The sequence below is a fragment of the Pongo pygmaeus genome, chromosome 1, assembly GCF_028885625.2.
Source record: "Pongo pygmaeus isolate AG05252 chromosome 1, NHGRI_mPonPyg2-v2.0_pri, whole genome shotgun sequence".
Taxonomy (NCBI): Eukaryota; Metazoa; Chordata; class Mammalia; order Primates; family Hominidae; genus Pongo; species Pongo pygmaeus.
In genome coordinates, this window is record NC_072373.2 from 221,193,962 (window position 1) to 221,211,395 (window position 17,434).

General features: G+C 46.4%; 1 protein-coding gene across 8 annotated transcripts in view; it reads right to left on the reverse strand.

Annotated features, from left to right (window-relative positions):
• UBE4B (ubiquitination factor E4B) overlaps positions 1 to 8,384 on the reverse strand; it is a 148,331-nt gene extending 139,947 nt beyond the window's left edge. For 3 of the 8 annotated variants that reach the window (XM_054440103.2, XM_054440095.2, XM_063668065.1), the window contains exon 1: positions 7,526 to 8,384. In XM_054440103.2, coding sequence (XP_054296078.1) covers positions 7,526 to 7,549 — 24 coding nt within the window. In that variant the 5' untranslated portion in view covers positions 7,550 to 8,384. The remainder of the gene's footprint in view (positions 1 to 7,525) is intronic. The other 5 variants (XM_063668077.1, XM_063668074.1, XM_063668067.1 and 2 more) reach the window with 2 other exon arrangements.
• Positions 8,385 to 17,434: the final 9,050 nt, after the last annotated feature.

Genomic DNA, 17,434 nt, shown 5'->3' on the forward strand with positions numbered 1-17,434 from the left:
TTACTAATTGTGTGCCTTTCAATAGATTAATTTCTATTAGCCTCCATTTTCTTATCTGTAAAACAGGGGATAAGGATGCCAACCTTGTGAAGCAAGTTTATATCCTTATTATCATTCTCTGTCTCTTGTCTACAATGAACAAAAGGAGAGAAAAGGGCCTGGCAGGCTACATCCCACTGTCCTCCCAGGCTTGAGAAAGAGCCCTGGTTATACACTGAATGGTAGCAACTATCTACCGAGGGAAAAAGGGATCTCAGGTCCTCAGGCCTGTTACAAGGAAAGAAATGGTCAAAGAGGTGGGGATGTTAGTCCGGGCGCAGTGGCTCACGCCAGTAATCCCAGCACTTTGGGAGGCTGAGGCGGGCAGATCACCTAAGGTCCAGAGTTTGAGACCGGCCAAGCCAACATGGAGAAATCCCGTCTCTACTAAAAATACAAAAAAATTAGCCGGGCATGGTGGTACATGCTTGTAATCCCAGCTACTCGGGAGGCTGAGGCAGGAGAATCGCTTGAACCTGGGAGGCAGAGGTTGCAGCGAGCTGAGATCGCGCCATTGCACTCGAGCCTGGGAAACAAGAGCGAAACCCCATCTCAAAAAAAAAAAAAAAAAAAAAAAGAAGTGGGGATGTTAGAGCACCAAGGCCAGAGTGGGGGTCTACATGTGGACTCATCTTTTTGGTGGTCCAAAACTAAACTTGTAATCCCAGCACTCTGGGAGGCTGAGGTGGGCAGATCACTTGAGCCCAGGAGTTTGAGATCAGCGTGGGCAACATGGCAAGACCCTGTCTCTACAAAATATACAAAAATTAGCCGGAGGCCTGGCGCGGTAGCTCACACCTGTAATCCTAGCACTTTGGGAGGCCATGGCAGGCGGATCACCGAGGTCTGGAGTTCAAGACCAGCCTGGCCAATATGGTGAAACACCGTCTCTACTAAAAATACAAAAATTAGCTGGGCATGGCTGGCAGCTACTTGGAAGGCTGAGACAGGAGAATCACTTGAACCCAGGGGGCAGAGGTTGCAGTGAGCTGAGGTCGCGCCACTGCACTCCAGCCTGGGCGACAGAGGGAGATCTTGTCTCAAAAGAAGAGAAAAAAAAAAAAAGAAACATGTGCTTTCTCCAAAATCTGCTGCTTCTCTGGAATTCCTTATTCAACCCCTATCTATCCTTCTCCATAGCTAGAAACCAAGGTGTCACTTCTCCATCTCTCCTCCCCTCCCCTCCTTCACAGCTAACTGATCATCAAAACTGGGTTAACCACAGTCCTTGGTATTTTTGGTGTCTGTCTGCTCCCCTCCATTCCCACAGGCAATGCCTTAGTTCCCTTGGACTCCACAGCCTCGCTCCTATACAGCAACAACAGCCTCCTAATATGTCTTGCAGTCTGCAGCCACCTTCTCCCAAACTACCCTTTACTCCCTTGTCACCCATCTTTCTAATCTCTTAAAATCCCTAAAAGGCATTTTACAGAGAAAGTTCAAACTCAGCCGTGTGCAGTGGCTCACGCCTGTAATCCCAGCACTTTGGCAGGCAGAGGCAGGTGGATCACTTGAGGTCAGGAGTTTGAAACCAGCCTAGTCAACATGGTAAAACCCCATCTTTACTAAAAATACAAAAAAAAATTAGCAGGGCATGGTGGCATGCACCTGTAATCCCAGCGACTTGGGAGGCTGAGGCAGGAGAATCACTTGAATCCGGGAAACAGAGGCTGCAGTGAGCTGAGATCATGCCACTTCACTCCAGCCTGGGCAACACAGCGAGATTCTGTCCCAAAAAACAACAACAAAAGGAAAGTTCAAACTCCTAAACGTTTCTGACAGCCCTCCAAGATCAGGTACCTGCCACACACCCGAGGTAAAACCCACCTCTCCAGTCACACTACTTGCTGCTGTTTCTTGAGCTCCCCAATTTCGAGCCAGTTCCCAGGGCAACTGTTCCTCAGCGTTGAGTATCACTTTTTCTTGAAAGTCTTCACTAAGACCCTGCCCCTCCAGGGGTCCCTTCTCATGTTTCTTAAGTGAGTTGTGCATACCTCCACCACCGCACCTGGCACTATTCTATAACTGTTGGATTCTTATCTGTCTTCTCTATTCAAATTTAATTATAATTTCTTTTTGTTTGTTTTTCTGTGTGTGTTTTTTGTTTTTTTGTTTTTGTTTGTTTTTTTTTTTTGATGGAGTCTTGCTCTGCCTCCCAGGCTGGAGTGCAGTGGCGCAATCTCAGCTCACTGCAACCTCTGTCTCCTGAGTTTAAGCAATTCTCCTACTTCAGCCTCCCGAGTAGCTGGGATTACAGGTGCGCACCATCACACCCAGCAAATTTTTGTATTTTTAGTAGAGACGGGGTTTCACCATGTTAGCTAGGATGGTCTCGATCTCCTGACCTCGTGATCCGCCTGCCTCAGCCTCCCAAAGTGCTGGGATTACAGGCATGAGCCACCGCGCCCGGCCCCAGCTCCCAAATTTTTAACACGACAGGCATTTAAAAAAAAATTGGGAGTGGGAGGACCAGTACCAAAAGCCCTGATCACATCATGAATGCATTCATGCAAAACAGCACTTCTACAGAAAAACTATGTATATCAAAACAGAGTGGGTCAGTGTTACGTAGGATATTGATACAGAAGCTGTGGTGAATTTATGTCAGTTGTTGAGCAGTAGAATAAAAAGGACTTTCAAGTCAAGAGCACTGGGTTTGAATTCCAACCCCATCACTTCTAAGCCAGGTCGCTATAGACAAGTTACTTAACCTAAATCCCAGTTTCCTGACTTGTAAAATTAGGAAAACAGTACCTGCTTGACTATAATGTTTTCTCTAATGAGAAAGAGCTATCAAGTGCCTGGCACAGAACAGGCTCCTAAGTCTGTTGTTTAATGTCAATTTCCTTCCACTTACAGAACACTGCTAAAAAGTCCATATTCTGCATTTGGGAAGGAATACTTAAAATACTTTCTAAAATCTTTTTTTTTTTGAGACAGAGTTTCGCTCTTGTTGCCCAGGCTGGAGTGCAATGGCATGATCTCGGCCCACTGCAACCTCCGCCTCCCGGGTTCAAGCAATTCTCCTGCCTCACCCTCCCGAGTAGCCGGGATCACAGGCATGTGCCACCACGCCCAGCTAATTTTGTATTTTTAGTAGAAACGGGGTTTCTCCATGTTCGACAGGCTGGTCTCGAACTCCCGAACTCAGGTGATCCACCCGAAAGCGCCTCGGCCTCCCAAAGTGCTGGGATTACAGGTGTGGGCCACTGCGCCCGGCCAACACTTTCTAAAATCTTGACCACACCCTGAATCCCAGCCAACCATCTTGCAGATGAACTAGGTCATAAAGAAGAGTTAGGAGAGAAAAATCACTTATGCAATCTCATTACCGCTGTTGAAAAACAGTTTAAAACACCTACTTGACGGGGCATGGTGGCTCACACCTGTAATCTCAGCACTTTGGGGAGGCCAAGGTGGGTGGATCACTTGAGCCCAGGAGTTTGAGACCAGCCTGGGCAACATGGTGAAACCCTGTCTCTAGAAAAAAATACAAAAATTAGCCAGGTATGGTGGCATGAGCCTGTAGTCCCAGCTTAGGAGGCTGAGGTGGGAGGATCACTTGAGCCCAGGAGGCAGAGGTTGCAGTGAGCCAAGATTGTGCCACTGCATTCCAGACTGGGCGATAGAGCCAGACCCTGTCTCAAAAATAAACATACCACCTACTCACAGCACCACCTTGAGATACCAAAAACAACACGAGTAGGTTATAGAATTAATATAATGTAAATAATGATGCCTTGGAATGTAGGTTCCTGAAGAGAATGAACTTAGTCATGGTTCTGCAATGAATCTATAGGCAGTGAACTATAGGGCAATGAACTCACTGTTAATACACTATATAAATAACAAACAACAATGAAGTTAAAATACTCTACTTAAAAGCACAAGACTACCAGGCACGGTGGCTCATGCCTGTAATCCCAGCACTTTGGGAGGCCGAGGCGGGCGGATCACCTGAGGTCGGGAGTTCGAGACCAGCCTGACCAACATGGAGAAACCCTGTCTCTACTAAAAATACAAAATTAGCCGGGCATGGTGGCGCATGCCTGTAATTCCAGCTACTTGGGAGGCTGAGGCAGGAAAATCGCTGGAACCCGGGAGGCAGAGGTTGCAATGAGCCAAGATCGCACCATTGCACTCCAGCCTGGGCAACAAGAGCAAAACTCTGTCTCACAAAAAAATTTAAAAAGCACAAGAATTCTAGGTGATTTATGAGAGGGACCAAAAAGTGCACATAATGTAAAAGTTCCTAAAGCTACCAGTCTGGTTATACCAGCCTTTTTCACGGACTGTATAATCATACACTTTCATTTTGTTAAAATATGAAACTCTGCCTTACCTAATTTCCTAAATTAGATTAAAAGATCACCATCTTGCCTGTTTTAACCCTGAAATATAAGCTTGAAGTTTCAATAATATAAGTGTTTTATTTTGTAATCAAATCAATGTCACCTACCATATCTGACACAAGTTTCCAACTACAGAGTAACAATACAAAGGCAAAAGCTTTGGAAATGTCTCATGAGAATTGCTTACCTAACCTCAAAAATTTTTAATTGAATTTAAAAAAAAAAACTTCAAAGATATTTTTCCCAAAAAAACTCTTTGTCTGGCTCCCACTTTGGGAGGCTGAAGTGGGAGGATCACTTGAGGTCAGGAGTTTGAGACCATCCTGGGAAACATGGCAAGACCCTCGTCTCTACAAAAAAAAATAAAAATTTTAAAAATTAAAAACAAACAAATATTACTTGTTCTAGGTTCTGCTGAGAGTAAAATTAACAGTTATTGAACCAGCCCTTTGTGTTCTGGACAACTAATTTGTTGAAGATAATTTTACATTGATCCTGTATTAGTGAATTTAATTTTTCTCATTTATTTTAATATTCTGTTGACCTTGAAAAAAGTTTCTTCTATTTCTTCCACAAAGGTTACACGTGTTCCTCATATGGTCACAAAAAATGTTACACCTTCCTCAAGGACTGAGGAAGGTGAAGAGACACATTTTAGATTATACAATATCTTCACTGGTCTGTAATGCCTCACTGGTTTGAAAAGAATTTTTTGGTGAAAACTCAAGTACGCAAAAGCCTCTAAACCAAGGACTATTAACAGATCATCATCAAAAAAAAAAAAAAGTAATTTATAGGAGTAAAGGACTACTAAAAAACTATCCCGGCCGAGCGCAGAGGCTCACACCTGTAATCCCAGCACTTTGGGAGGCCGAGACGGGCGGATCACGAGGTCAGGAGATCGAGACCATCCTGGCTAACACGGTGAAACCCCGTCTCTACTAAAAACACAAAAAATTCGCCGGGCGTGGTGGTGGGCACCTGTAGTTCCAGCTACTCAGGAGGCTGAGGCAGGAGAATGGCGTGAACCCGGGAGGCGGAGCTTGCAGTGAGCCGAGATCGCGCCACTGCACTCCAGCCTTGGCGATAGAGCGAGACTCTGTCTCAAAAAAAGAAAACACTATCTCTGGCCGGTCACGGTGGCTCACGCCTGTAATCCCAGCACTTTGGGAGGCTGAGGCAGGCAGATCACAAGGTCAGGAGATCGAGACCATCCTGGCTAACACAGTGAAACTCCATCTCTACTAAAAATACAAAAAAATACAAAAAACTAGCCGGGAGTGGTGGTGGGCGCTTGTAGTCCCAGCTACTCCGGAGTCTGAGGCAGGAGAATGGCGTCAACCCGGGAGGCAGAGCTTGCAGTGAGCTGAGATAGCGCCACTGCACTCCAGCCTGGGCGACAGAGAGAGACTCCGCCTCAAAAAAAACAAAAAAACAGTATCTCTGCCTTAAGAGAAATTACTCACTAGAATTAACATTAATGAAAAACGGGAGAGGTAGAGAAACTTTTAAAAACCACATAAAACAGGCCAGGCACGGTGGCTCACGCCTGTAATCCCAGCACTTTGGGAGGCCAAGGCAGGTGAATCACGAGGTCAAGAGATGGAGACCATCCTGGCCAACATGGTGAAACCCCATCTCTACTAAAAATACAAAAAATAGCCGGGTGTTGTAGCGGGCGCCTGTAGTCCTAGCTACTCAGGAGGCTGAGGCAGGAAAATGGTGTGAACCCGGGAGGCGGAGCTTGCAGTGAGCCGAGAGCGCGCCACTGCACTCCAGCCTGGGCGACAGAGCAAGACTCCGTCTCAAAAAAAAAAAAAAAAAAAAAAAAAACAACCCACATAAAACAAAGCGATTCTAAGATCTCTTGATATTTCCTACCGAATGAAAGAAACTCTGTAATATTCTCTTCACTTAAGATCACATTTCTGATGTATTTGAAAAAACAAAGTAACGCCAAATGGGCAATCCTGATTTTCCAAACCAAGTATCCAAGTATCACAATCAACAAAATCATTTGCTTCCTTTCCTACCTGTCCCTTAACACACCACTGCATGTCCTATCCCTGGAGAATTTCAGTCCCTAAGTAAACACACTAAGTACTCTGTACTAAAACTGGAGCATGGAAGTCTCGTAGTACAATCAACCTGATGGATGACTGCTTTCCTAATGCTGTAGGGAAGTTTACATGATGAACCAGTGGAAGAAATGTGGAGGTAGGCTAAAGAGGGTATGGCCAGTAGGGGTCCTGAAAGGGACCCCTACTTTCCTTTGCAAAAAGGAAGAGAAAAGGCAGTAGAATCATAGGAAATTCCTTGTACCCTAATTGCCACTGCTTTTTTTTTTTTTACAACAACCTAATTTATTAAACAATCTTTAAAACATCAAGAAGTAGATCTGTATAATTCCTTTAAGAAATGAGAACAGGAGAGAGTTTAGAAAGTCATTTGCTTCCACTTGCTTCCTGTTCAGTCTCTGCTACAGCAAAACACAAGTTTGAAAGATTCAAGAAGTAGGAAAAGATAGAATGTAACAGAAGAATGCCAGAAGTCATTAGTGGTCTATTAAGTCACTAGAATATAACTGGAATTCTCTAAACTGTGGAGAATATACATATTTTGTTAAATATCAAAGAATCTGTCTGTAAACCACCCCTCAAGCAAAAATATATGTTTAATCAGCTTATACAGTGAAATAACCACACATATCTGGAATTTCAAATGCTTTCTTTAAAAATATTCACCCACCATACATTCTCACTCCATCCAAAATTGTTCTCTAAATTCCTTAAGACACAGACACACACACACTTTAACTTGATGTAAATCTAGCTCTTCTTGTTTGCATACCCTGAAGAAAAGAATAAACACCTCAAGATGCTCTCTCCTCTTGTTCATACCCTAAAAGAACACTCGGAAAGAAGCAAATGGAGTTCAGAATGAAGAAAGAAGGCAACAGAATAAAGGAGAATAAAACCAGAGACCCTATCGGGGAGTCACGTTATTCTTGGAAAATATCATCTCCGTTCCTTCTCCAAGCCCAAAGGCCAGACAGCACTGGCGCAATACCATCCCTGTCCAAAGCGCTAACGAGTTGCCAACTAATCCCTCAAGGTGTCCCCCAACCTCCTCACCTCATCAGCGCTCAGCTCCTCCATCGCTTTCCTCTTAATGGTGAAAGGCGTTAAGGAGAGATCCTTCTGTTCTCGAGACCACGGCGGGAGGAAGGAGAGTGGAAGGTGTCTATCAGGCTGTCTGGTCCCCCGAATGGGGGAGGTTTCAGAATTGCATAGTCAGAGGTTAAAAAATAAGAACACGAGAGGCACTGAACTGCCTTGGCTTCGGTCACTCCAATCGCCCCAGAGACTACTACAGCCGCTTGTTCCCTGAGCAGCCTCCTTTGGCCGCCACTGCTGCTGCTACAGGGTTATCTTAAGGCGCCACTTATTACCCTCTGCTTCCCAGGTTACCCAGCTAGGCAGCGCGGTCTCCAGTTCGTCTCGTGCCCCGAGCCTGCTGTGTCTTCGTGATAGTGGCGCGGTAGCTGCGTTCCTACAGCAGATCCTGCTCTCCTGCCTACCCTTTGCCTCTGGCGGGAACTGGTCGACTGCAGAGTAGATACCCCGAGGTAAGGCGACCCCACAGCCGTCCTGGCAGAGCCCAGCACTGTAAGGGAAGCCCCTCCCCTCCCAAAGCAGGCCGGCCACGCCCCGCCTCCACGCCGGAGCCCGGGTAGGGGGGAGGGGGAGGATGGGATGCGCGTAGCTCTCGCTGGAAGAGTAAATCCTCCTACCCCTCCACCCCTACTCTTTCCCCCTCGCCCCACCAAGTATTATTCATCAAAACAACAGGGCGGCCATCTTTGAAAGGGATCACGTGACCCCCGTCAGGGAGGCGGGGCTTCTGGCGCCGGGACGTGGCAGCCAATAGGCCGCGGGCGCCGCGCCGCCGAGTTCCTCTCGCCTGCGTCCTCTCCCCGCCTCCGTCCCACCCCGTCCCGCGCAGCCGCGCCGGACGTGGGGAGGGGCAAAAGGAGGCGGGCGGCAGGGCGGGGCGTTGCCACGGCGACCGCACTGGGGCTGCGGGCGCGGCGGGCCTGAGCCAGGTAGGCTGGCAGGGGAGGGACGGCTCCCAGACGCGCACCGGGGAAGATCCGCCAGAAGGTGGCGCTGGCCCACGGCCCGGGGGCCCGCAGCGCCTCCGTTGTTCCAGTCGCCTGCTTTTCTGTGACTTGGGATCCTAGAAACACCTCATCGCTCCCACTGGACTGTGCGCGCCCGCCGCCTACGCGAGGGAAAAGAAAACGGAAAACGTCTCCTTGACCCCGGGAGCGTGATCTACCGTATTGAGCGCTCATTTTCTGAAACATCTGCTACACACTCTTCCACCTCCTCCAGGAAAGCCCAGTTGGAAGAAAACTCGAACACAAGAACTCCCATTCATTTTATTTTATCTTGGCCTTTTAGAGAGATACTTCCTGGGTTTTTTTTTTAAGTGTGTTCAAAAAGTATTGGTAAAATTTGAAAGTATAAATGGATGAGAGACCCAAATCACTGAATTGTACACAGCAAATGCAAGGAAGACGTTTGGAGTCAGTGGGGGAAAACCATCCTCAAGGTGCACAAGTTACAAATATTTGGCCGGGCGCGGTGGCTCACGCCTGTAACCCCAGCACTTTGGGAGGCCGAGGCGGGCGGATCACGAGGTCAGGAGATCGAGACCATCCTGGCTAACACGGTCAAACCCCGTCTCTACTGAAAAATACAAAAAATCAGCCGGACGTGGCGGCGGGCGGCTGTAGTCCCGGTCTCGGCTACTAGGGAGGCTGAGGCAGGAGAATGGCGTGAACCCGGGAGGCAGAGCTTGCAGTGAGCCGAGATCGCGCCACTGCACTCCAGCCTGGGCGACAGAGCGAGACTCCATCTCAAAAAAAATATATATATATATGTAAAATATAAATCTAAGTTGAGCGATCAAAGTAACAGTACCATGAAATTCCAGATTTTGCCACGGACGAAGACTACAAGTGAATTGGATGGCTCACTAAGCCATAAAGACTGCATTCCAGAATTAAGAGTTACAATGAATTTGCTACATGCTTAAAATAGGAACCTGACTACTAGATATGTAAGGAATTTGTGAGTAAAAATATGTAAGGAATTTGTGAGTAAAAATAAATCACTGCTGGCTTTGCATATTATCTGCTCTCCAGGAAAGGAATTCTGTGTAAGCCAGAACTTGAACCCCTGGTGACATTGATGTTAAAAGTTTACTTTTTTTAACCTCATTATTGCCATCTAATTTACATACCATACAATTCACCCAATTAAGGTGTACAGTGGTTTTATTATGTTCACAGTTCAGTCATCCTCACTGTCTGATTTCCGAACATTTTCATCATCCCAAAAAGAAACCCTCAAAGCCATTAACAGTCACTCCCGGGCCGGGCGCAGTGGCTCACGCCTGTACTCCCAGCACTTTGGGAGGCCAAGGCGGGTGGATCAAGAGGTCAGGAGTTTAAGATCAGCCTGGCCAAGATGGTGAAATACAAAATACAAAAATTAGAAGGGCGTGATGGCGGGCACCTGTAATCCCAGCTACTTGGGAGGCTGAGGCAGAGAATTGCTTGAACCCAGGAGGCAGAAGTTGCAGGGAGCCGAGATCGTGCCACTGCACTCCAGCCTGGGCAACAGAGCGAGACTCTGTCACAAAAAAAAAAAAAGCAGTCACTCCCCATACTCCTGCAGGATAACTACCTTCTGTCTTGGTGATTTTGCCTATTCTGGACATTTCACATCAGTGGAGCAATACACCGTGTGGCCTTTAGGGTTTGGCTTCCTTCACTTAGTATATGTTTTCAAGGTTCATGCATATTGTAGCATATAATCTGTACTTCATTTCTTTAATGCCAAATGTATCACTGTATTGCTGTAGTGCATTTTGTTTATCAATTCATAGTGATATTTGGGTTGTTTCCACCTTTTGACAATTATGAGTAATGCTGCTATAAACATTCATGTACAAGCTTTTGTTTGGACATATGTTTTTATTTTTATTCCTTTTAGGCATATACCTAGGAGAGGAATTGCTGGGTTACATGTTTGACTTTTTGAGAAACTGTCAAACTGTTTTCCAAAGCAGCTGCACTGCCACCAGCAATGTATGAGGGTTCTAACTTCTCCACATCTCTACCAACAATGGTTTTTGTCTGTCTTTTTTATTGTAGCCACACCAGTAGATGTGAAATGGTATCTCTTTGTGGTTTTGTTTTCCATTTTCCTAGGAGCTAATGATGTTGAACATCTGCTTAGGTTTATCTTCTTTGGACAAATACCTATTCATTCATATTCGCTGTTTTTTTGTTTTTTTTTTTTTGAGATGGAGTCTTTGCTCTGTCACCAGGCTGGAGTGCAGTGGCGTGATCTCAGCTCACCGCAACCTCCACCTCCCAGGTTCAAGTGATTCTCCTGCCTCAGCCTCCCAAGTAGCTGGGACTACAGGCACCCATCAGCATGGCTGGCTAATTTTTGTATTCTTAGTAGAGATGAGATTCACCACGTTGGCCAGGATGGTCTCGTGGATCTCTTGACCTCGTAATCCGCCCACCTCCACCTCCCAAAGTGCTGGGATTACAGGCGTGAGCCACTGCACCCGGCTTTTTCTCTTTCTTTTCTTTTTTTTTTTTTTTCTTTTTAAGACAGAATCTTGCTCTGTCACCCAGGCTGGGGTGCACTGACACAATCTCGGCTCACCGCAACCTCTGCCTCCTGGGTTCAAGCGCTTCTCCTGCTTCAGCCTCCCGAGTAGCTGGGATTACAGGCATGGGCCACCACGCCCGGCTAATTTTTGTATTTTTAGTAGAGACAGGGTTTTGCCATGTTAGCCAGGCTGATCTCAAACTCCTGACCTCAAGCGATCCACCCACATCGGCCTCCCAAGTGCTGGAATTACAGGCATGAGCCACTGCACCCGGCCCTCTATTTTTGTGTGTGTTTTTTTGTTTGTTTTTGTTTTTGTTTTTCCATCTGTTCATTTTTAATTGGGTTATTTGTCTTCTTATTGTTGAGTTATAAGAGTTCTTTTGTTTGTTTTTATGTTGTTTATATTTATACGATTCCCAAACTATTTTTCTTTTATTATTATTTTTTGAGTTGTAAAAGTTATTTACATATTCTGGATACTAGTCCTTTATCAGATATATGATTTGCAAATATTTTCTCTCATTCTGCGGATGTCTTTTCACTTTCTTGATTGTATAATTTGCAGCACAAAAATAAAACAAAACAAAAATACAACAAAAAAAAACTTTTAATTTGGGCCTGATATAGTGGTTCACACCTGTAATTCCAGCACTTTGGGAGGCCGAGGTGAGGGGATGGCCTGAGGCCAACACCACCCTGGGCAACATAGCGACCCTATCTCTACAGAAAACAAAACAAAACAAAACAAAAAAATAGCCAGGCTCATGGCCTGGCGCCGTGGCTCACACCTGTAATCCCAGCACTTTGGGAGACCAAGGCGGGTGGATCACCTGAGGTCGGGAGTTCGAGACCAGACTGACCAACATGGAGAAACCCCGTCTCTACTAAAAACACAAAATTAGCTGGGCGTGGTGGCATATGCCTGTAATCCCAGCTACTCAAGCTATTCAGGCAGGAGAATCGCTTGAACCTGGGAGGCGGAGAGCGTGGTGAGCCGATATCACGCCATTGCACTTCAGCCTGAGCAACAAGAGCGAGACTCCATCTCAAAAAAAAAAATAGCCAGGTTCAGTGGTGCCTGCCTATAGTCCCAGCTACCCAGGAGGCTGAGGCAGGATGATCACTTGAGTCTGGGAGATCATGGCTGCAGTGAGCTATTATCACGCCATAACACTCCAGTCTGGGTGAGAAAGTGAGACCTTGTCTCTAAAAACTAAACTGAAAAAAAATTTTTTTAATTTGATATAGTCCAACTTATCTATTTTTAGTTTTGTCACTTCTGCTTTTACTGTAATACATTTGCTTTTATAAGTCATATTTAATAGTTTAATATTCAGATATTATAAGAAAGTATCCTTCCTATTTTGTGGTTAGAGAAAGTGAAAGATACAATATCTAGTATATATTGAGTATTCAAGAAAATGCAAGATAAAATACTGTTGTACATTTATTTGCTGAGTAGTGATATTGTAAAAATTATTATACCACAGAATTTCGTTCACCATAAATTCCATGTTCTGTCTAGCTTATCAACGATTCAAACTTTTATTTTGATAGATGGATTTTCTGACATAGGATTTATTTTTTTTCAAGATGTTTCACTATTTTAAGTCTAAGAAATACATGGGTGTTTTTCCTGTTTACAGGGGAATTCCACTCCTTTTTCTTCAACTCTAAAGTACTCTTTCAGCAAATAGAATATAATTTTATAGAATCAGAAAAATTAGAGACCAGGCACAGTGGTTCACACCTGTAATCCCAGCACTTTGGGAGGCCAAGGCGGGCAGATCACTTGAGGTCAGGAGTTCAAGACCAGCCTGGACAACATGGCGAAACCCTGTCTCTACTAAAAATACAAAAATTAGGCCAAGCGTGCTGGCTCATGCCTGTAATCCCAACACTTTGGGAGGCTGAGGCCGGCGGATCACGAGGTCAGGATATCAAGACCAGCCTGGCCAACATGGTGAAACCCCGTTTCTACTAAAAATACAAAAATTAGCTGGGCGTGGTAGCTCATGCCTGTAATCCCAGCACTTTGAGAGGCCCAGGCAGGCAGATCACCTGAGGTCAGGAGTTCAAGACCAGCCTGGCCAACATGGTGAAACTCCGTTTCTGGCCGGGCGCGGTGGCTCACGCCTGTAATCCCAGCACTTTGGGAGGCAGAGGTGGGTGGATCATGAGGTCAGGAGATCGAGACCATCCTGGCTAACACGGTGAAACCCCGTCTCTACTAAAAAACCAAAAAATTAGCCCAGCGCAGTGGCGGGCGCCTGTAGTCCCAGCTACTCGGGAGGCTGAGGCCAGAGAATCGCTTGAACCCGGGAGGCGGAGCTTGCAGTGAGCCGAGATCGCGCCACTGCACTCCAGCCTGGGGGACAGAGCGAGATTCCGTCTCAAAAAAAAAAAAAAAGAAAAAGAAGCCCCGTTTCTACTAAAAATACAAAAATTAGCCAGGCGTGGTGGCAGGCGCCTGTAATCCCAGCTACTCGGGAGGCTGAGGCAGAAGAATTGCTTGAACCCGGGAGGCAGAGGTTGCAGTGAGCCGAGATCATGCCATTGCACTCCAGCCTTGGTGATTCACGCCTGTAATCCTAGCACTTTTGGAGGCTGAGGCAGACGGATTGCCTGAGCAATCTCAGGAGTTTGAGACCAGCCTGGGCAACACGGTGAAACCCTGTCTCTACTAAAATACAAAAAATTAGCCAGGTGTCGTGGCATACACCTGTAGCCCCAGCTACTTGGGAGGCTGAGGCAGGAGAATCACTTGAACCTGGGAGACGGAGGTTGCAGTTAGCCAAGATTGCACCACTGCACTCCAGCATGGGCAACAGACCAAGACTCCATCTCCAAAAAAAAAAAAAAAAAAAATCAGCTGGGTGTGGTGGCCCATGCCTGTAGTCCCAGCTACTCAGGAGGCTGAGGCAGGAGAATCGCTTGAACCCGGGAGGCAGAGGTTGCAGTGAGCCGAGATCGCACCACTGCACTCCAGCCTGGGCAACAGAGTGAGACTCCATCTTAAAAAACAAAGAAAAATTAGAAACAAAGTCTCTAGCCATATAATGTACTTCTCAGGGTAATTTTTTTTTTTTTTTTTTTTTTTTTTTTTGAGACGGAGTCTCGCTCTGTCGCCCACGCTAGAGTGCAGTGGCGCAATCTCGGCTCACTGCAAGCTCCGCCTCCCAGGTTCATGCCATTCTCCTGCCTCAGCCTCCCGAGTAGCTGGGACTATAGGCACCCGCCACCATGCCCGGCTAATTTTTTGTATTTTTAGTAGAGACGGGGTTTCACCGTGTTAGCCAGGATGGTCTCCATCTCCTGACCTCATGATCTGCCTGACTCAGCCTCCCAAAGTGCTGGGATTACAGGCATGAGCCACTGCGCCTGGCGTTCTCAGGGTAATTTTTTGTTTGTTTGTTTTTTGAGACAGGGTCTTGCCCTGTTTCCCAGCCTTGAGTGCAATGGTGCAAACATGGCACACTGTAGCCTCGACCTCCTGGGCTCAAGCAATTCTCCCACCTCAGCCTCCCAAGTAGCTGGGCTTATAGGCGCACGCCACCATGCCAGGCTAATTTTTTAATTTTTGTAGAGATAGGGTCTCATTATGTTGCTCAGGCTGGTCTCAAACTCCTGGGCTCAAGTGACCCTTCTGCTTCAGCCTCCCAAAGTGTTAGGATTATAGGCATGAGCCACCACACTCAGCCCCCAGGGTCTTTTACAGGATGAATCTCTCTAATACACTTTTTAGTACCTTTACAGTTGTGTTCTAACTTGTCTAAGTGATGGAGTTTCCACCACTTTCCTTAGGAGAAGCTTTCCTATAATATCATAAATAACAGTGTCTCAGAGTTGTTTGTAATACGTAGCCCATATTTTCATTGTTTGGTTCAGTTTCTTCCATTTAAGCATCACATTACCTCCTTTGGACTGTGCAAAATACTCTGTCTGCCTCCCTTAGTAACTACCAAGTATCAAGACCTTAGTTAGTTCTTAGAATTACCTGGAAACCAGCAAAAAAAAAAAAAAAAAAAAAATGTTTTTTACCTAGCAACAAATAAAGGAGGAGACCACAGAACAAACTGAAACATGAGACTGAAATAAAAGTTATGCCTCAGCGGGCAGATCACCTGAGGTCAGGAGTTCCAGACCAGCCTGGCCAATATGGTGAAACCCCATCTCCACTAAAAATACAAAAATTAGCTGAGTGTGGTGGTGCACGCCTGTAATCCCAGCTACTCAGGAGGCTGAGGCAGGAGAATCACATGAACTCAGGAGGCAGAGGTTGCAGTTAGCCTAGATGGTGCCACTGCACTCCAGCCTGGAGGACAGAGCAAGACTGCATATCCAAAAAAAAAAAAAAGCCTCCTAGTTAATGAAAAGGTTTTTGTGAAGGTAAATTCTAGAATTTGTAATATTTTAGGATAGCTTTTATTCAAGTGCCAGAGCATAGAGAGCTCACCAGGTCAAGATATGTTTTTCTGATAATCTTCCTGATAATCTAGAAAACTAGAGCCAGCAATCTTCCTGATCTTCTTAGATCTACAAAGCCACCTACAACTGTAAGGATATGCTGTTATCTCGGCTGCCATCAGAGATCAACTCCTTCATCTGGACTCTGAATTCCTTTCTCTCCTTTCTCTCTCACTTTCTCAAGGACTTTGGTCCAGCATTTATCCCCTCTCATCTGCAACATCACACTCTTCTCACTGGACGCACCAGTGGTAGGAACACCAACTTTCTTTCATTTATGTACTTGTTTGTTTGTTTGAGATAGGGGTTTGTTCTGTAATCCGGGCTGGAGTGTACTGGCATGGTCACTGGCTCACTGCAGCCCTGACCTCCTGGGCACAAGCAATCCTCCCACCTCAGCCCCCTGAGTAGCTGGGACTACAGGCATGAACCATCACGCCCAACTAATTTTTGTATTTTTTGTAGAGACAGGGTCTCCCTATGTTGCCCAGGCTGGTCTCAAACACCTGGCCTCAAGCGATTCTCCTATATCAGCCTCCCAAAGTGCTGGGATTACAAGTGTGATCTTTAAACACATACTAACTTGGTCGGGCGAGGTGGCTCGCACCTGTAATCCCAGCACTTTTGGAGGCTGAGGCGGGTGGATCACGTGATGTCGGGAGTTCGAGACCAGCCTGACCAATATGGAGAAACTCTGTCTCTACTAAACATATAAAATTAGCCAGGCGTGGTGGTGCATGCTTGTAGTCCCAGCTACTCAGGAGGCTGAGGCAGGAGAATCGCTTGAACCCGGGAGGTAGAGGTCGTGGTGAGCTGAGATCACACCATTGCACTTCAGCCTGGGTAACAAGAGTGAAACTCCACCTCAAAACAAAAACAAAAACAAAAAAAAACATACTAATTTTAGGCTGGGCGCAGTGGCTCACCCCTGTAATCCCAGCACTTTGGGAGGCCGAGGCCGGCAGATCACGAGATCAGGAGATTGAGACCATCCTGGCTAACATGGTGAAACCCCGTCTCTACTAAAATAAAAAAATTAGCCGGGCATGGTGGCGGGCGCCTGTAGTCCCAGCTACTCAGGAGGCTGAGGCAGGAGAATGGTGTGAACCTGGGAGGTGGAGCTTGCAGTGAGCCGAGATCACGCCACTGCACTCCAGCCTGGGTGACAGAGCGAGACTCTGTCTCAAAAAAAAAAAAAAAAAAACTAATTTTAAAAACTCTGTAGCCAGCCTACAGTATTATGTTATAGCAGCCTGAACAGATTAAGACAGGGAAGGGTCCAGACTCAGTGGCTCACGCCTGTAATCTTTATGTTGCCCAGGCTGGTCTCAAACCCCTGGCTTCAAGTGATCCTCCTCCGTCAGCCTCCCAAAGTGCTGGGATTACAAGTGTGATCTTTAAACACATACTAACTTGGCCGGGTGCGGTGGCTCACGCCTGTAATTCCAGCACTTTAGGAGGCTGAGGCAGACAGATCACGAGGTCAGGAGATCAAGACCATCCTGGCCGACATGGTGAAACCCCGTCCCTACTAAAAATACAAAAATTAGCCAGGCATGATGGCATGTGTCCATAGCCCCAGCTACTCAGCAGGCCGAGGCAAGAGAATCTCTTGAACCCGGGATGCAGAGGTTGCAGTGAGCCGAGGTCGTGTCATTATACTCCAGCCTGGGCAACAGAGCGAGACTCTGTCTCAAAAAAAAAAGGAGCTGAGATCAGCCTGGGCAACATGGTAAAACCCCATCTCTACTAAAAATACAAAAATTAGCCAGGTGTGGTGGCGGGCGCCTGTAATCCCAACTACTTGGGAGGCTGAGGCACAAGAAACCCTTGAACCCTGGAGGCGGAGGTTGCAGTGAGCCAAGATTACACCAC